The sequence below is a fragment of the Fringilla coelebs genome, assembly GCF_963513975.1.
Source record: "Fringilla coelebs genome assembly, chromosome: 4".
NCBI classification, from domain to species: Eukaryota; Metazoa; Chordata; class Aves; order Passeriformes; family Fringillidae; genus Fringilla; species Fringilla coelebs.
The window spans coordinates 6737616-6758512 of NC_140032.1; the positions used below are offsets into that span (position 1 = coordinate 6737616).

General features: G+C 36.0%; 1 protein-coding gene across 1 annotated transcript; it reads right to left on the minus strand.

Annotated features, from left to right (window-relative positions):
- Positions 1-2594: 2594 nt before the first annotated feature.
- RNF212 (ring finger protein 212) lies at positions 2595-19479 on the minus strand (the record flags this gene model as incomplete). Its single annotated transcript, XM_084205104.1, has 12 exons — positions 2595-2632; positions 3860-4050; positions 4788-4860; positions 6415-6478; positions 7244-7289; positions 8063-8132; positions 8222-8283; positions 9691-9749; positions 12301-12357; positions 15061-15135; positions 17765-17826; positions 19368-19479. 12 exons carry the CDS (start codon positions 19477-19479, stop codon positions 2595-2597), a joined length of 909 nt encoding a protein of 302 aa, XP_084061230.1.
- Between the last annotated feature and the right edge of the window lie 1418 nt (positions 19480-20897).

Here is a 20897-nt window from a genome sequence, read left to right on the forward strand (position 1 = left end):
CCCTTCTCCTCCTAAAGAGTGAAATATCGAATATAGTGTTTTCAACTTTTTTGAACAAATGATAGATGTGTTGAACTTTGCCAATGAGATTCCTCAAACTGTTTTTACCTTTTTATTTTTTTTCCTACCTATTACTTTATTTTATCTGAGCCACTTAAATGTAGGTTTTGAAAAAAAATCACATAATACTCAGTTCATTAATTTGTTTTCATTTTTTTTCTTAACTGGGAAGTAAGATGTCATTCAGAAGTGTTTCTCCTCAGCATGGATAGCTCCAGTGCCTTTGCTTTCTTCTTCAAATTACATTGTTTCCCTTCAAAGTGCATTTCAAAGCTGTAACATTTCTGAAGATGAGGTTGCTGGATTTTTTTTTCTTCAGGATGAGACTGTGGGCTCAAATAGATTAGGCAATACATGTTAAGTAGAAGATATTACCAGACACTACTAAGTAGCTCAAAGCAGCAATAAAATAATATAAATACCCATTTGAATACTACATTTCTTTTCTTTATTGATGTGATGTTCCAAGTTCTCTTCTCAGCCTACAAAACACTAAGTGTCCAGCTTTCACCACAGAAAAGGTAAGCTGATAATTACCTGACCCATGAAGACTGTTGCTGAATTTGAGTGGAAACCACTATGGTGAGAGAGAAACAGGAAATCATTCTGTTCTCTGTGAATATTTATTCACATTTCTGCATGACAGGGTGATTCTTTGTTATTGACTGTTGTAGACCTAGCATGGATGACTCTTACCTACACAAATTCTTTCAGACAGCGTCCACTTATATACACAAATTTTCAGCTTCATGAAGCTCAATTCTACAATTAATGAGGGTTTGTGGAGTGGGATGGAAGAAAAACAAAACCAATAAAAGCAAAGTATTCCACCTGACTGCAGAATGGATCTTCCAGCAATTGTAAAAGTTATAGTATGACTTCACAGACTTCACAGACTTCACAACTCTGCAGTGCGATAAAACAGACATTAGAGAGAATCCCTTCTTGGGATGCAAACAAACAGAAAACCACTGGGGCACAAATAATGTCGAATCTTGCAATAATTTTTTACCAGCCTCACATTTCAAGCTCATCTGGAGCTCATATGGAACTAAAGGAGAATTTAATTTCTTAAAGAGTTTCACCACACACCTTTATCTGAACATGTCTGTAGCACTGTAAAATTAAATCTTTTGACTGGAAGTTTGCTTGGAAGAAAGTTGACTTTGAGATCCCAGCTAAACTCTGAAGTATAAGAATACTGAGGAGGAGAAAATCTACCAACTTTCCCATGGTAAAAAAAAAAAAAAAAAGTAAAGGCAGCTATACACTGAAATAAGACAAATGTGAAGTTGAAAATTCCCAGGCTGGAGCAGGGCAAGGACTTCTCCCTAAGCAGTGGAAGAAACCTGTGATGAACTGATTGTAACTCCCTTTCTCTGACTCCATGCACTTCTCAGGGTGGAGGTAGAGTTGGGAAGGAGGGAGGGGTGGGAAAGAAAGTTTTCTTAATATTAATTTTACTTCTCATTAACTTGCTGTGATTTTCTTACTAATAAATTCAGTTAATATCCTCAAGTTGAGTGTGGTTTGACAATGATGGTATTTGGTGAATGACCTCTTCCAGTTCTCATCTCAGCTCCTGAATCTTTCATAAAGTCTTCTCTCTCCCATCCACTTGTGAAATGAAAAATAAAACATTTCAACTCAAAAGGAATTTATCATATATTCAGAGAACTTTATCCCAAAAAACCACACCAGCTTTTAGTTTTATTTTACTTAAAATAGTCCAGGTAAAGTTGGGGTCAAAACAAAAGAAATGCATTTGATGACTCAGTCATCCCAAAATTGTGCCACATATGGAGGGCATATGAATTTCAGAGTTGTTCTCAGAAAAGAAAATTCTGACACCCTTCATTCAGAGTCTCCAGTTGCTATTTTTGTGCAAAAGTAAAAGTAGTCTTCACTGTATTTTGTCTCTTCATTCCAGTTCCCCCATTTGATTCCACTTTGGGAAGAAATCCTCGCTAAGTAAATCAAATGGTGAACTTTCACAAGCATGGAACAGATACTGTGTTCTGAGCCCAGCAGAGCCTGCTAGAATATAACATCCCTCAAAACTCACCCCTTTTCAAGAGTGCAAACAAAAGGAGATGCATTGAGTAAGAACCAAACTTTGGAATTCTGAAATCAAAAATCCATAAAGAAATTTCTTTTTTTTAGGATTGAAGTCTATCTATAATACTGTACAGGCACAATTATTTATCCTGCAGCTCAATGCATCCATAGCAAAAAAATGCTCATTCAGCATATAATCACGTTTTGCCTAAACACTTCGGTAATGGAGGACTCATTTATGCAATATATTTGAAGCCAGAATTTTGAAAAACAAGAGAATTTTGTACTCCCCTCCAAAACTGCAGTAAATGTTAATCACAAAGATCAGTGATGTTTTAAATACAGTATTCATGCTGAACAATTTGCTGGTTTATGCCAATTTGCCATATTGTGGAAGTTGCAAATACTTTGATATCCAGAGACTCTGCAGTGCTTCTCCAAATGCTTCTTAACCAAAACAATTCACAGATGTTTGCTCATCTCTCTGCTGAATGTCCTCCTAAATTAGTTGATCCTAGAATAAAAATACAGGTACAAATAAAAAAAAAAAAGTCAAATAAAGTAAAGCTTTAGTCTTGTAAGTTATTTGGGGAATTTATGTAAGGAAAAGCAAAACTATCAAAAATTTAAAAAAACAACCTACACAGCTGATGAAAACTTTTCTATTGCCATTTTCATGAATGTAAATGCGCTCCTCTGCATTTCCATAAAAGCATTTTTGCTATATTCCAATTTTAGCTACACAAGTGAATCTCCAAAGCATTATTCTGTATATGAACTGAAGTTAATTGCAATCATACAGCCAAATGACATCTATTACTAAAGTTCAATACACCTACTTTTTTAAAAACATTATTTCTCCTACATTATTTAGAGATCCTATCATGTTCATGTATTTAATTATTTCACATACTGTATCACTCTCCAGAAATCTCACAATTAAAACAATTGTGATGTAAGCTTTTACAAACTGTAAGCCTTCATTTCTTAAAATATTTTTATTTTGGTTTCATGAACTCAAAACTACTTGGGATATCTAGGAAGGTCACATTTATTAGTATGGTCTAAAAGTGCTTTAGAGATGAATTATCTTTTTAATATAAGTTAGAAAAATATTTCAATGGTGATGCAAACTCAACAATAAGGAGAATTAGGTTTGCAAGATGTCATTGGTCAGGGTGCTACATGATCTCATCAAGGTTCTCTTTCCCAAAAAGGGCTGGACCATTCAAGGTGCCTTCTGACCAGGGCTGTTCCATGATTCTGTGACTCTGATTCTGTGATTTTATTAATTAAACCATCCCAGTGCAACTCCTACCCACATCCACCCCCACCTTGGGCTGATGTTTATGCAGCTGCTTTTGCTAGTTTTATGTTGCACTCAACAATAACACCCTGGAATAGCTCCCTTTTCACTGTGATCTGTGGACCTTTACATGGATGTCTTGATAGGCAGATCTTTAAGAAATGTGCAGCTCAGACAGAAGACTTGGACATTATCACATTTAAATCTCTGCTAAAACCTAATTCTGGAGTGAAGCAAAACCACATTTTCATAGCAGATACCATCCCACACATATGACCAAGGCAAATTACAACCACAAACACCAACATCTTTCATATTTTGCTGAAAGCCTACTTCCAATTCTGAAATATCATTTTTATTTTGGTTAACTTATTTAACCTGCTATGCTGAAAATTTTTCAGGAAGAGTTAAATGCTAGTTTATAAATATACTTGCCTTGTTGTCTTTGCAGAAGTCCAGAGATGGTGATTGGCTGCCTGGACAGAGGCAGCTGTGGGGAAGGTGATGTAAATGGATACAGCTGAGGGGTTCTGAAATCAGAATTAGCCCATGATCCCCTTTGACTGCTTTGGGATCCAGATGATGATGGACAAGAACTCTGTGGCAATCTCAGCACAGGGGTGGAGCTGTTAATGAAATTAATTCATGCATGTGATTTGAGGCTACTTCTATAACAATAAAAAAGATTTCAAAATTACTTCAATTGGTCGTCTATGTAGTTTTACTTACTGAATATTTTTACATATTTCAAAAAGCAGACTGACAAAACAATTATGGAATCAGAGGTGGAAAAAGAGAAGTACTTCATTACACATATTCTAAATTTCTGATAGGCAGATATTATAGATATATTTGGCTTAAGAGTTATAAAGAACAAGAGTTTAATTTTTCTGGAACAATTTAAAGTTATTGATGTTAATAATTCTCACAGTTTAGGACATTTTCAATGTTTAAATGAAAAAAACCAGAAACACCTGTTGCAGGCTTCATGACGTTCAGGTTATTCAGAGAACAGCCCTTGTGCAGATATTGTGCTTTTATCTCTGATTTTTGTAAGAATCATACAGCAGAGACATTGTTAAACTTCCTCATTATAAAATTACCCCTTTTTATAGCAGTACCATGACTGCAGATGTCAACAACTACAGAAGAACAGATTATAACTGCACATTTTTGAAAAATGTGATTTCAAAATAAAACTTCCCCCCAAAACCAAACATTCATGTAGATGATAGCCAGGCTGCACAGTACCACTTCTTCAGATGTAGAATATAACCTCTGAACATACAGATGAATAAAGGCCAGAGGGGACATTTCAGTCTCTTGTAGGAGATGGTAACCTCTTGAAAAAGTATTGAATTACCTTGTAGATCCTGTTCCAGTACTCTGACTTGGCTTTATTAGAGCTATCTGAGAACTCCTGTAGGATACACTCCCTGTTGGAATCAGATTTTTGAAAACAGGATCAACGTGAATTACCCATTTTACTTAAGAGAAAACTTTGGAAATAAAGATTAGTACTTTTATTGCCTGATTTTGGAAAAATTCATTATTGATTCATTCAAGAACTAAAAATGGTGCACAATTACAATAGTCAGTGACAGAGCTCAGCTGTCACAAAAACATCATATTGCACCATCCCTGCAAAGCTTGTTCCAGTTAAACACATATTAGTTTCTTTTCCCTTCTTTCATTTATTAGACTATTATTAGACTATCAAGACAGCTGTGCTGAAGTGCTCCAGTTCTTCAGCTGATCTTTTTTTGCCTCATCCACCTCTGAGAAGGAAACTTTCCCTAGTGCACCATTAAATCATTGTTTCCACTTACCCTTACTTTTGCACATAAACTTTGAGTCCCTCAGCCTTGTCCACTGCAAAATTTTATGTGAAAGTTCTGAAATCTGCTGAACACATAACTGTTCTACATAAAATTTTACTGTCTAATAAATATCTATTTATATTTAGACACAATAAAAAAAACAGTTAACCTCAGCTCTCTTTATCTTGTTATGCTTAAATTTATAGGCAAGCATGCATTTAGGAAGGATCTGAGCATATAAATCAGACATAACATAGAAAAAGCAGTTTTTCCTCCTCCATTGAAATTGCATTGCAATTGCATTTGTCCTTGTTTCAGGACACTTACACCATGTAAAAACACAAGAGTGCTTAAAGTTCTTTATGTGGCTGCAGATGGATTCTATGAACTGCTGAAGCCAGGTGAAAGCCTGCCTGAGCACAGACTGCTGCAGAAATATGCTGAACTTAAACCAAGAATGGGAGAGACACACAGCAAAGCATCAGGAATTCTGGGAAAGTCCTCACAAATAAACAGCTCTTAAGAGACTGCACCACTTCCAGTAGGCTGTTACTCATGTCTTATTTACATCTGAGTGTTACCCAAGCTGGGGGTATGAAGGAATGAAAGAAAGGAGTAGCAGGTAAAATGTCTTATACCCTGTAACAGTGATAAGGTGAAAAAAAAGTATCACATTTTTGAACAAATTCTTGATCTCAACTGCCTCACTTTTGTTATTAAACATTTTTTTAACTTCCATTTAGTTTCTCCTCTTTTCTTCATGTGATATTTAATATGACATTGTGGAAAATGCTACTCTCTATTAACCACAAATACATAAAATTATGAAGCTTAACAGAGGATCAACAATGTATATTGCAAGTATTCCTGTTCTGTTCAATCACACAAATAGTTACAGTATTTTCTTTGCAACTGTTGATTCAGCAAAAATCAGTTTGGTTACAAGTAATCATTTACTGAACAGAAGAGGTAAGTACTAGGAAAACATTTCATACTTCATTTTAACCATTTCCCAGCTGCTGGATTGAAGTCCACATGGTAAACTCCTCACACCTCAACACAATTAAATTTTTTTTTAGTAAATTGCTAATGTATTTTTTTAATTTTAATTTATTCATCCTCCTAATGTAACAGAAATGTTATTCAGTTACAAAGTTTACTTTTGCTCACCCATACGTCCATCCTGTGGTGGAGTTATTACTGATAATCTTGGTGGACCAGTTGGTGTCTCCAGCTAAATGAACAGCAAGTCATTAAGCACAGTGTAGTAAGCATAATAATTATTAAGATATTTTAAGATTTTTTTGAGGTCTACAGAGCCTGCAGATTTCTAGAACTCTCTGCTGTCAGTTTTGTTCATAGCACTAAAATGCAAAACCTAAGAATTAAGTTACTATTTTTAAAGATCTATGTGCAGGTGGGAAATACATGTATTTTATCTCTATTATATATCCTATCACATTCAGATAAGAAGTATTATGAGACACTCTCAGTGTTTTCTGTGCTGACATTCCATTTGCAAGCTAGCAGCTGCTCCTGGATATTACCTCTTCTAACCAGGATACCAACACCATGAAAAGCTCCTGTCTTCATTCCTATGTCAGCAGTATCACTCAAAGTATCACTGCAATTCCCTGCTCAGGTATCAGAGAACTCAGGTATCTAAATGGTGTTTTCAGACCACTGACATTTTTGTAATATTGGGATTTTAAGAATTTGCTATTTACTTTGGCATCACAACTTTAAAAGCCTGTATATGGCATGAGGAGAATATAATTCCAGAAATAAATGTCGTGATTTATTTGCTTTTGGTTTCTTTTGGGGAGCATCTGACTTCTATCCTGCTTCAAGCATAACTGAAACCATCATGCACATCAGAATGGTCTTGAATGGGATGGGGGGAGAATCCTTTTTTTTTCCAGCATAAACAGAGTAAGAGAAATCAAAAGGCTATATGTGTGTAACTATATAAACAAGTATTAAAAAAAACCCCACTTACTTTCCTCATTGGTGAAGGTACAGGATCAATCTCCATTGCCTCCATCCTTGCAAGAAAGGTCAAAGTATGACATTGTGATAAAAATTATAAAGACTTAAAATTATGTTAAATTCTAACGTTAAATTTGACTAGGAATGGAAAGGCATAATACATAATGCATAAAACACGTAAGTATTTAGGACTCACTAGCAGTAAGAAAAATCTATTCACTGATTCTGAGCTTTGCTTTAGACATTTACAGAGTAAGTTATTTTATGATTAGCATTGTTATTCTTCTATTTGTCTGAATAAATTTGCATATTTATGTATTTTTCATTTGTATCCACAACAAAGGCACTCTGAATCTCTGGGTTTTTTTGTAGAAAAGAAATTCACAATCAAAAGTACAGAAATATTTTAGCTTGAGCAAGCTGTATGTTACTTACAATTAAATGAGCCTTACTGGAGTGGCTCATCCCATCCACCCTGAGATCACTACAGCGTACATATGGTGTCTGTACAATAAATTTAGTTTTTCTCTATGGTAAATGAAGAGTGTCTCACTAATCTATCTATGCATTCATCTATCTAGATAGTCATCCAAAAGTTCTTTGGAATAAGGTACATCATGCCTTAGATTTCTTTCCAGCAACCACCATCCATTCAACTGTAATGTACACTTGAATAGATAAGACTTTCCTCAGTTCTATCGTATTTGAACAGTTTGCAAAAACAAAACAAAAAATCAGAAAATATTTTAAACTCACTACAAAAAGGTTTCTTTCTGTAACTAAAATATTAGTTAAGATTTTCATTGAAAATTATCAAGTTTGTACCCACGTTTCAGAAGTGGAAGGACGACTTGAATGAAGAGAATATGAAGAATAAACATTCTGTTTTCTTGAAGGAACTGAAGTCATTAAGAAATTTAATATTAGAACACAGCTATGTCCAGTGACAGGTATTCCATAGTTAATATTTTAAACCAACACTTCTTACTGGATGGATTTCTGCTCGTACTGGAAAATGGCAGTGGTGTAGTTTTTTCAGAAGGTTTCATACTAAAGGGGAAAGAAGAAACAAGAGATATAAAGTGAAAGCTGGTTTGATTAGTTAACATGCCTAACTGGTCAATAAAGTATAAAATCAAAGCCTTTATCCATCAGTAGCAGGTTTTAACATGACACTATCTGCCATGGAGCAAAGTTAAGAATTTATTTGGTAAAACTGTGAACTTGCTCTTTACATCACAATATTTGCAGTGCTCATTATATACCCAACAATATCAAATTTAGCACAACGTTATGGCAAAGTACCTTAGAGAACAACAGATGTTAAAATACAACTATTAGCTATAGCTAAGTACAAAATTAATTTAATTTCATGAGATTATACATTTACCAAACTTTAAGAAATCTAGTTATCAAATGAAATGTTGACATTTTCATGCTATTCAACAATAACTTTGCAAAACTGGTACCTTTGGAAAGAATCATAATTAGGAGGAATATGTTTACTAGGCAAGCAAGAAGGGGCCCTAGGACACTCCTCTCTAGGTAGAACTCAAAAGAAAAAATCTAAAATTCAGTAAGAATTTCGTAATTGATATAACCAAGATGCTCTTCATTTGAGATGCAGACAAGAAAATGAATAAAAATATATAAACGGCAATAAGCCACCACACACAGATTTTCCTTTATACTGTTTTTTTTCTTTCTGTTACATTACACCAAGCAGCCTGGGAGAGCTAAATACAGTATTATGTGCATTTAAGAGTCAAGGGAAAGTCTGTACTAAAAAACACAGAAAAGGAATAAAGATCAATTAAAGATCAAATCTGTCCAATTAAAATGCCGGTTTAATGAACTGGCTTATTAAGCAGATTTAAATAACAGTTTTGGCTTTATGTTGGAAATAAGTAAGATTAAAAGATGAAGGTGTTATCAGTCATTGAGCAGAGGGATAAGGATGAATCACCTCTTGGCTACCATTTTGAAACATTTGAGAAAAACGAGTAATTCAAGATGAAACAAGAATATCATTTTTCCTAGAAATAGGAAATTATGAGAACCATGTTACAAAACTCTTTATAAACTTTATAAATGGGCTAAGATACCAGGAAAGGCATCATAGCATTTTCCAGTGTGATGCTATAAAGTCCATTGCAAAATACACAAACATGGGTTATGTAACAGCAAATAAAAAATTAAAACTGAATATCCATGTGATACACTTTATTAAAAGTTCATTTTTAGAGTTAACTACAGAGTTGTATTTTAAAATAAAAGGATTTCTTCCTAACAGGACTGATTATTGTGAATAAAACTCATCTGATGTCAGAAATCACATATACTTATTTCTGTAAAAACACATGAGGAAGGCAAACAAAACATGACACTTTTATTCCTTTATAAATTAAAATCACTGTTGTCTGATTACATTTACTTTTGCTGCATTAAACCTCTTACCATTGCATCTGTTGAATTTGTTGTGTTACTTTCTTGAGAGACTCTTCCAGCTTTGCTATCTGTGAGATAATCATAGATTTAAACAAAGTCTGTTTGTGTGATATACAGCTTCATTTTCATCCAGCTAGTATTCTAAAGTGTTGAAAGGCTGCTTTCTATTGGTTTTAATCTTAAGACATCACTGCAATTCCAGATTTATTGGAGCTGTTATGGCTGTGTTATGGACCCATTAAACAGTCAATCTGGAAGAGATATGCTTCTTTTTGGCAGTTAAAGACTTTGTTTGATTACCTATTCTTAAGTATGCTGATAATACAGAATAAATGAATACTAGGAAAAGTGCTTAAAAATAGTATTCTTCTCTTTTGCTTCCTATTTTTTCATATCTGATATAAAAGCTTTGTTATGATTAATATAGAGTTATCTGAAAAAGCTGTATGTACAAAATACATTGTTCCCATATTTCTCATTTCAGATTCAAAATGTATTCAGCTCACTTCAGTATCTATTTGCAATAAGCCTAAGTGAAAAGTTTTTTCTACTCTGTTAAGAGACACAACCAGAAATATCTCCATTAAAAAAATGTTATGAGCTGGCAAAAATGAAGACTATTAAGGTCAAGAACATTAGGTCAGCTCCCTAGTACATGCATTTTTTTACAGTCTTTCATTATGTGAACATATATTTTACGAAGGATGTAAAAATTTATTCAATAGCCTCAATACTGCATCTACGTTTTATTCCTAATTTCCATTATGTGACCTTAATCCTTCCCACCGTTCATATTTTGATTTGAAGGCAAATTATAAATTTGCCTGTAAACTTTTTAGGCTTCTCAAACTATTATTGGAATCCTTTAATAAAATTACCTGATTTATAAAATCATATTGTTTGTGGGAGATACTATGCTCTTTTTGCAGATGAAAAACTCCGCAAAAGAGATTAAAGAAAAAATGTAATTTATGTAAGATCTGGTATTCTGGTTTTTTCTTCCTTCCTAATGAGAGCTAAGTTTGATTAGGAAAGGAACCAGTGAGGAAGAATGTTGCTCTGCAGGACTGGGTAATTTTAAGACCAAAGTACCTTAAAGAACACGAGTAACTATTTGATTTTCAGTATTTTGGGATCCTAGCATAACAGGACATCTAGACCTGCCAGGAACATGGACAGCAAGTGGCCACCATCACCTGCACCCTAATACCTGCACAACTCACAGAAACAGCAACCAAGCAGTTTAATGAAGCCCATGAGACCTTGCTGGCAGACAGTGACAAGGATGACAACTAGAAATAAGGAAGGGGACGTGAAACAAGACAGCCAAGCATGAGAAACTGAAATGGTATTTAATATAACCAGCCTCTCCTGACCCTGATCCAATACAAGCAGTTTTAACATACTAACAATACACAGAATGGGCAAAACAACAAGAAACCCACCCAAAACAGTGTGCCATTGAAGCAGCAACCAACTATATTTTCAACTGTTTCAGTACTGTCACCTGGACACCTTCTTTAGGTCAAGCACCATCCCTGAATACTTCACAAACATGGATAAGTGAATGTACCAACAGTAAACAACTTAAAAAATTACCATTACAAAGTATCAAAACTCTCCACAGATTCTTTGGAGGTAACATCTCAGTTTATGCTGAATTCTATTATAATACTTGTTTTACTTTGACTACAGGTTTCAGTTTTACCATCTGGAGTTGGTACAATAGATTAGAAGGGGGATGAAATCAGGATTCCTCCCTAGTCTGGCTTTGAAAGCAGAAGGAGAGGACCCTAAAAGAACTAGACACAACACAGCACACCATGAGTGATCCCAAAATGCATTCATGGAGAAGGAAGAACAGGTCACAGAGCACCTAATTTTCCAAGCTTTCTATCCATGGCAATTATACCAGAAACTCTCCTCACACATGAAATGGCCAACTGGGCAGCTACATGAGCTTTTTCTCTGTAACTTCATACATGGGGCACCTACTCATGGGTCAAGTTACCAATACTGCCAAGTAGCTTTAAGTAACATCCCATGTCTTTAGAAATAAAAGAAAAATCCAACAACTTAATAAAATATTTAGAAGTAGCTGAAAAATGAAAAAGAATCTGCCTTCCAACCTACAAAGGAAGTAAAGTCACAAATGCAGTACCTGCTCTCCACAGAGTAATTCATTCTGTCCTTCACACTTAGCTATCCCAAATTCAGGGTATTAGCCCTCAGTCTTGTTCCCCATTGCTCAAGCTTCTCATTTATTTTGTCAGCCCTAGTCTTCTTTTCCTCTGGGCTTATCTTCCAGCACCCCTCTCTCCCCACCTAGTCCACTTTCCCCTCCATACAGTGAACTGGTTTCTTCCCTCCCTGTCCTTTGATTCTCCATTTAATCTTAACAACCTTACAACTAGAATATTTTATTAGAAACAGTAACCAGAATTAATAGTCCTCACAGACTTAAAACAATTAAAAACTAGTATTTATAATGACAGTAATGAGTCAATCCTGATAAATTATTCTAAGTATTCCCATAAAAGATTAATATAGTTTCTAAAAATAAACCAAAGTAACAAGGGAAACATAAACAAAAACCTAGAAAATCATAATTTGAGTTACCTTTTGTTTGTGGTATTTTAATAAACGCTTACGATATTTTTCTTGAAATTCTGAAATCTAAAAATAAATACAGTTATATCAGGCTTCACATAATTACATGTATGCACCTCAGCAAAGAAGTGATGGAAAATTACTTCACAGTATTCAGTTTTCTGTCTTTTATAGGGAGTTACCATATCTTTTTTAAATCCTTTTCGAAAAAAATCCCAAACTATTCTAAGTTATTATCACTGATAGACAAAGTCTTATAAAGTTAATTTAATCCAATATGACCTACAGTAGAGCTGGTATATTTATTTCACTGAAGTTATATTTTAACACTATGTTCAATAAAAAGGTAAAGACATTAGAAAGCCAGTTTAGCTGCAGTGTTTCTTATTCATCAGTGCTAAGCAAACACATAAAATTAATGGCAACATAAAAAGTAATCTATCTTACTGGCAATTATAATATGCCTTGTAAAAATACCCTGTTAATTAAAAAATAATTGTTAGACACACTGTCTGGTGATGTGTAAGCATTTCTTGTGTCCACATGAGGATCATAAACCATGACAAGTTAAAAGTAAAAATGACAAGGTAGGCAAGACAAGAGCTTGAGGAACAAATTACCACAGGCAGTAACTTCCAATAAATCTTTCTTCTCACATGTAAGAAAACTGCCAGAAAATCTGTAGGAAATGAGACAACCAAGAAGAAACACTCTGAGAATATAAACCCATAGAGGAGTATCCAACCTAAATGGTTATTTTATTCCCTGTGGAAGCACCTGGGAGGTTTCCACTGAATACTCATCAAAGGATCAGTGTATCTTTGGAAGAACTGATGGAAGAAATGTTCAACTAGAAAGTGATGGCTCTGAGCTGTCTCTACTCACCCAGAAATGAGTTCTTGGGTCTAGGAGAAATCTGAATTTGTCAGTTTAGTGCTCAGTACCAGTCAAAAAGTAAATCAGATCTTACCAGCAGTTTAAAATGGAATAGGGGACATCATCGTTCCCCTCTAAAAAAATGCATGTTCCTATATCCTGAGTCTACTTAACATCTCAGAAAGGACAGAGCAGGTCTGAAAACAGCTCAGATTTATCAGAGGTATGCAAGAATTTCAGTAAAAGAATGACCACATAGAATATGAACCTTCATGGCTGAAAAAAAGACAGTTGAAGAAGGCATGCATCAGCAGATAAAACTAATCATTAGCACAGACGTAGGGCATGAGAATGTATACTTTTCCCTCCAGAAATAAAGTCAAGAGTAAGAAATGAAATTAACAGGTTAAAACCTGAAAAATGAAATAATCATCATGCAGTGAAAAACCTGTGGACCACCCTTCCACAATATGAGACAGATGCTACAATTCAGGAAGCAACCTGACAATTATGTGGGGAAAAATATCCACCAAAGCTTCTGAATGCAGAACACCAATCCCACTTTGAGAAATCCCTGTGCCACGAGTTGTGGAAAGCTGGAAGGCTCTTCTGAAGATGTATCACTATATCCAGCTCTGCTCTCATGCTTTCCTAGCACCCACCACAAGATATTAGATAAGAGATTAGATAAATTGCTCTTACATCTTTTGATGCTGGGACAAGTTCTGAACACACCTCAATGCCTTCACTTCAATATGTTCCCAACAGGTTATCTCAGGCTATACAAAACCCTACCTCAGCCTGGAGAGATTGAGCCCTCTTCTTTCCCTCCTTTGGCACACTATGGAAGTTTGTATTCCCATGTGATTGGAGGTGTGCAGGTTCCCTGCATTTGTTCAGTTTATGGAGTAACTGCTAATCCTACTGTAAAAAGCGGGTATGGAAGGACAGAGGAAGGGTTCACATTTATCTTGTGTCCCTTCTACATCTGAGGAGGAGCACTGCTCAGGAAAGGGGCCAAGCTCAGCTCTGAGGCCTAGGGGAGAGCAAATGTGAATCTGTGACCATTACTGAAGAAAACAGGTTACTGTTTTATTGTTTAGTGTTTAATCCCCTGGGTTATTGTTCTGCTGGATGGAAGCTCACCCAAAGATCAGCAAATCCCAGCCCAAGGAGATGAAAACAGCTAACAAAGGCTGTGGCTGAGCCCAGGAACAATGTACTGCTGGAGTGGTTGAAACTGCTGCTGAAATGCACAGGGAGAGGGACAAGGACACAAAGTCCCAAAGCTGAACAGATGCAGAAAATGAGGAGGAAAAGGGAGGTTGTATGCATTCATTCAACCCTGACTGCTACTGAAGTTCTTGACTTGAAACTAAGCCTGACAAAAGTAATCCTATCTGGAATTCACAGAAAGGAGGGGGGAAATGACCTTGGAATCATTTACTGCATCTACCTGGGGAAAAAAAGAGGTGTGTTTTGATTAAAAAAAATAAATCAGAAAGAAGAGAGAGCACAGTCAGCTCAGGACTGTGTCCAGCTCAGGTTTTCACTGTGTAACTTTTTTATTGCTATAATTAAGGCACACTATCTGGGCACGTTTAAGCTTCTGGAAGATCTAATTTTTCACTGCATAGCACTGAAAGTGATTTTACACCATTAAAATAACCAGACTAGTGGTCCTTAGAGAGAGTTTGAAAACATAAGCAGTGACTATAATGAATAATTTATGTCTCCTTAAGAACTCAGAAACTGTGGAATTAAGGAAGCAAAGATGGTAATGGGCATACATTCATTTTCAAGCATTCACTCATACACTTTTCCCATTCACATAAAAATCAGTAGGAGTTGCTGATTATTTTATAGAGTTAAAAAGTTTTAAAGCAGACTCACCTGTGATATTTCTTTTGAATATTTCTTGGTTAACACATCTATTGGCATGAACAGTGATTGAATATCAGGACTTGTCTATGAAGAAATGAAAATATACCAAAGTTAGAATTTTTATTAGCAAGTCATATTAAATAAAGTCTTTTGTAAAGTGTTTCTTAAATTGACTAATGAATCTAAATAACAAAAATTTGACAGATTAGATAAGGATAAAGCTGAAACCGAAAATAAGCCTAGTTTTCTTTAATGGCTGTATCAACTATCTGGAAAGCATTGGGATTTTGTTTAAATATATTACCCACATATATACCACATATATGGTGATTAAGACAGTGCCAGTGTCCAGAGGACATTCAAGGAGCATGCTGTGGCCTCTGGAAGAGGCACTGCATTCACCAACAGCCAGGTTTCTGGCAGCCCCTCTCCAGGCATTTTGGTTCTCACCATTCCCATCCTAAAATCAGTTTTGTTTCAAAGTCCTTTTTCAGAATAGTTCCAATGCTGACTGGGATCCCTTTGTCTCTCCCTACCCATTGGGCAGCAGAATTTTATCCTAGAATAAGGAAAGAGCCTTAAAGTAATTGTTGAATTTTTAAAATATTTTATGACTTGTGTATTTTAATCAGAGCTGGGCATGCTTTAGGAAAGCTGCTTTTCCTTACTTTCCCCAGCTACTAACTCTTACAGAACTCCCAGAAGGTAAGTAATTGTACTTGAGACTTCCTCTACAATTTTGAATTTGGTTGACATCAGCCAAAGATTCAAAAATTTCCAGCTGATACATGGAGAAAAACAGACAGACAGTACAGTTAGCCTACCTATGGTATTTCAGTAAAGAAAATTAAAACAATACAATAATATTCCATCTTGAAAACTTAAGATATTTATAAAAATATATTCAGCTTCTTTAAATGAGATGCATTCGTAGGAACCAAGCTCTTGCAATCTATTTAGGGTTCTATCAAAGCAGTGATCTTGGTTTAAGTACCTATCAGATTTTCAGAAAATAAAACCCAACCAGCTTCATGCTGATATAAAAACTCTTTCAAATAAAGATTTGTGTAACTCTGTTTATATTTTATCTGCTGCATGGAGGAGTAGCAGATGTTCCTTTGATATTCTGAAATACTGAACAGCCAGAATCTGATTTATTGTAATACTTAACTGTCCTCTGGGGAAAAGCAAGTGGGGATCATGAGACACAGAAGGAAGACATAAAGGTGACAAGAATGCATTACTGTAAAGATGAGAATATTTAATGTGTACATGTTGATTACTCCAACATACAATTTAATTAGGACCTCTAGCACATTTATAGGACCTCCTCTCATTGCGAATTCTTCCATAGCATCAAGCTCATAAAGCTTACCAGGTATATTTCCACTCAGGTTCCTGAATTATAGAGCCATGACTTTTTTATATGCATCTTTAATTATCCTTCCAATCATTTTATCTGTTCTTAATCAAGGATAAGCAATCATCATTAATGTCTTTTTTAAAGAATATGGTAATTTGCTTCCTTCCAGCCCTCCAGAGCAGTGGCAGGTTCTAATGAAACATCTAATATTTTTGTTAGTATCCCAATCATTGCATTTTTATATTCCTTCTGTGCTTTTGAAGTAAATTATCAAATTCTGCTGAAATGGTGCACTTTAAGACTGATGTAACTTAAAAATTAACATTGTTTGGAGCAAGGTGTTGAATAAGATGACCTCCAGAGCTCCTCGACAAATTATTCTTTGCCTGAAAATAATAACGTTTGCAGTGACAATACATTGATATTGAAAGCATATTAAAACATGCCCTTTAGAATTTTTATGAAGAGCGTTCTGATTTTTTTTCATATTTGATTATTGTGTGCATTATTCCTTTGTATTATAATTGCATTTTGTTATTTTGATGCAATTTTTTTCAGTAACACTGTCTTTGTCAATGTGCAAGACTCCTAGGAGGTCTTCATGTTTAGCTGTGTTGAATTTTATTAAATGTTTTAAGTGTATCTCTTTTATCCTGTATATAAGAGGCACTGGTTCTTAGGTAGGCATCAGTCTACAAAAATAGGAATGTTTTCACAACCTATTTATGAAATCAGCTAAAGAGAAGATTGCTCCTGGGAGAAATGCAAAATTAAAGATTCCTAATGATTAATCAAGAAAGGGAATTAAAAGCTCTTAATTCTCCAGTGAATAACAAAAATTCCCAACAATATTTCAAACCCTTTCTTAATCACACAGCCACAAGGAAAACAGTTAAGCTTAAGAGAAAACAGGGAAAAAAACCCTAATCCAGTGGAAAATACTGCTGAGCTATCATGCAGGCTTTCAGTCCACTACATGAAATAATTCATTACAGTTCATTTCCTGTGATGCAAAAATGCCAAAATCAATAAACATTTTTCCACATTTTGAAAGTAGTCACTGATGTTACACAGTAACCAGCCAAATTTCTTGAAAAGTTTAGAATGATTTACAGTCTAGTAGTACCTGAAAACCTAAAAAGTTTCCACAGGCTTTAATTTAAAGGAATATTTACAACAAAACGCAGAGCTGTCTAGTGCCCAAGTATCTTAGTTTAGCAACCTATTATCAGTAAATATTCATGTCACAGTTGGCAAAAACAAAAAAGGAAGCATTCTTTAATGCAAATAGTTTAGCTGTTAAGCAAACCACAGATTAATGTAATGCAACAAGACTAAAGCTTGATTTACCTCTTTTGAAAGGACTAAGGTACGACAAGCCCTCCTACAGATCAAACATTCATCTTTTTTGCCTGTAAGGTAAAGACAAATTTAAAATATAGATCAAACTGAATATACATTAAATATATTGTAAATATAATATGATGCCTAAACCTATGGAGTTTGTGGAAGAAATCTGCAGGTTGCACAAGAAATATGAATAAACATGAATAAAGAATTTGATTCTATAACCATTACACTGAGTTGTGCAGGAAAAATGTGTGTGAATGTCATCAGGTCTTACTCCTGTAAATAAACATTCATGTAAATGATTTTATGAATATCATTAGTGTCACAGAATGCAGGTGACTTTTAGTTGCCTTGATTTAAATAGGGCTACTTGCCTGGTTTAATTAAATGTATGCTTAAGTGCACTAATGACTTACAGTCAATCTGATATATGCCTTTTTAGACTGGGGCACAGTTAGGTTATCCCAATGAAATATATGAAACCCAAATGTCAAGAAATTAGTAATTTTGCCTTTTGAATTCCTCCAGTGAAAAAACAATAAAACCACTTTTTAAACTTTATGACTTTTAAACTCTTATCTGCAAAAATATTAGAAAATATCTATGGCAAATGCACATTATTTCAATATTTATAATTTATAATTCCACTAGCTACTGCCTTTCTGAAGATTCTAAGGATCAATGTTTATAAACATCTTTAAATACATCTTATACCTCATTACTACTGAATTCAAAGCAAAAAGATACATAATCTCTCATATGTTTTTCTGCCAAACAATATTAAGAGCAGAAAGGAAAGATGCTGTTCATGTTCTAGGGGCCTGCAAGCTGTAGAGGCTGCATTTTATGATCCTCTATCCTCAACAGCAACCCTTTGAAAACATCTAGCCAAAAGCTTTTAGTTCTGAAATACCGATTGATCATTTTTTCTGTGTGCTCTTACAAAAACCAGGACATTTAGCATGATGTGAAAGGGGAAAACATTGACATTTGTCTGCTGCATTTTTTTTCCTTTTTTAAAACAACATTATTCCTCTGCCTTTCCCAAATATCTTTGCCCGAGAGCACCACGTGAATCCCAGAATAGGACTCTGGAACTGTACATAACACAAGAGCTTCAGAACATCACCTCCAATCTTCCCTCATGCTGCCGAGTGTCTTCAGGAACAATACTGAGCCTCAAAACTTACTCAAACGACTTCTAAAACTTACCCTAAACAAATCCTACATTTCTTCAACTGCTCTTTCTCTAAAGAAAAACCATTATTTTTCCCAAATTTTCCAGAACAGAGGGTCATCTATATGTGTGGGTTTTTCTTTTGTTTCGGTTTTTTTTTACAAAATTATGGACCATAAGCATCCAAAATCCAGTTTTATTAAAGCCCAAGGCTTGCTCTCAAAGTCACATCCACCTGGAGGTGGACACAGTTTTACTGTTCAAAGCGAATCAACACAAGGACTGGAAAGGCTTATCAGTAACATTCTTTAAAGTGCTCAGGGCTTTCTTTTTTTCCACAGCGGGTGAGAAATACCAATATTTGAGGTTGATGTGCGCAGGCAGCACAGCCCGCCCCGCCGGGCGCGCCCCAGCAGCCATTATTACCTTTCTGCAGGCAAACCTCACAGAAAACGTGGCCGCAGCTGGTGAGGCAGAACCGCGGCGTGGGGGTGCGGGGCTCGCACAGGCAGGAGTTGCAGAAGACGTGCCCGGCCATGGGGCAGCGGGGCAGGACGGCCCGGCGGCGGCCCGGGGCTGGGGCAGAGCCGCTCGTCCTCAGGCCGAGCGCCGCGGGCGCGTCCCCGCCATGTCCCGCCCGCTGAGGCGGCCCTGAGGGCAGCGCGGCCCGCGCCGCTCCCGCCGCGGGGCCTCAGGGCGGCAGAGCTCGGTCCTCACACACACCCCGATAAAATTTGGGTTTTCTGGCCTCTCACTACCAAAGTGGAGCGACGCGGACACAGACGGTGCTCGGAGAGATTCGCCCTCCCGTCCCCAAACGTGGGAAACAGAGCTGCACCCACAGCGCTCCGGGCAGGACCTTCAGCAGGAGCCCCGCCCGGCCCGCTCCTCTCGGGTCGGCAGATGGGGGGGAAAAACCAGAAAAAAACCTGAGAAAATAATTATGGATTTCGCTCTTTTAAATGCAAAAGTCCTGGAGGTTTGTTAATTCACTATCACAGGTTTGTTGTGGCGTCTTCTGTCGAGGAGAAAGAGCAAAAGAAAGAGATTTGATGTTCATTTCTTAGACAGAAGGAAAAAAAAAAAAAAAAAACAAAAAAACCCCCACCCCATCGCTTGCTAGTGTCCAGTGATGAAAATTTTAGGCAGAAAGTCCCTTACAGACTTAGCTGCAGTGCAGGCTGTATCTCTGGGTATGACAGAGCCACAAACTGCAGAGGAATTTTTTAACTTCACAAAGGCTTCTGCCCCCAAAGTGCTTCCCAAAAGAGCTGTGAGTCAGCTTGTGCTTTATGGAGTTAATTAAAAATCTTGAAGAAGACTGAAAACACTTCCTAAAAGCAAAGATTATGATGATGATATTATTATTGTTAATAATAGTAACAGTAGTAGTAGTAAAGAACTAAGCAATCACAAGTTATATTCAAGACGCCCAAGTCTCAGTGCTGAGTCTCCACTCTTTGAGTATAGACCTAATTAATATGGTGAAACATGATCAGCTCTTCTATGAATTCTGAAATGTTGCTTGTCCTGGATTACCAGCTGGAGTGTATTGTAAGTGAAATGAGTTATGTTTGTCACTGGGATGTGGTTAGGAGCCTTACACTAAATATCAGCTAAAGTCTGAACCACAGCCTTGTCACAACACTTTATTAATTTCTTCTTAGACTTCATATACCATATGGTTTTAACACATATTTCCTTCTTACCCACCACCAAAGATGTTATTACAAGACATTGTGAGTGAGTGCTCTATAGAAGTGAATTTAATAACACTTGCTTCCTGGTCATTCCAAGTGACACCTCTAAAGTATCCAAATTTTTAAGTATAGGACACAATGCAGTGAGTAGCTTTATGAGATTTTATTTGGATTGAATTGGTTTGAATTGGTCCCTGGAACATTGCTTTTTGTCTCTACTTTATATCAATTTTATTGATTCTCACATACTACCAGC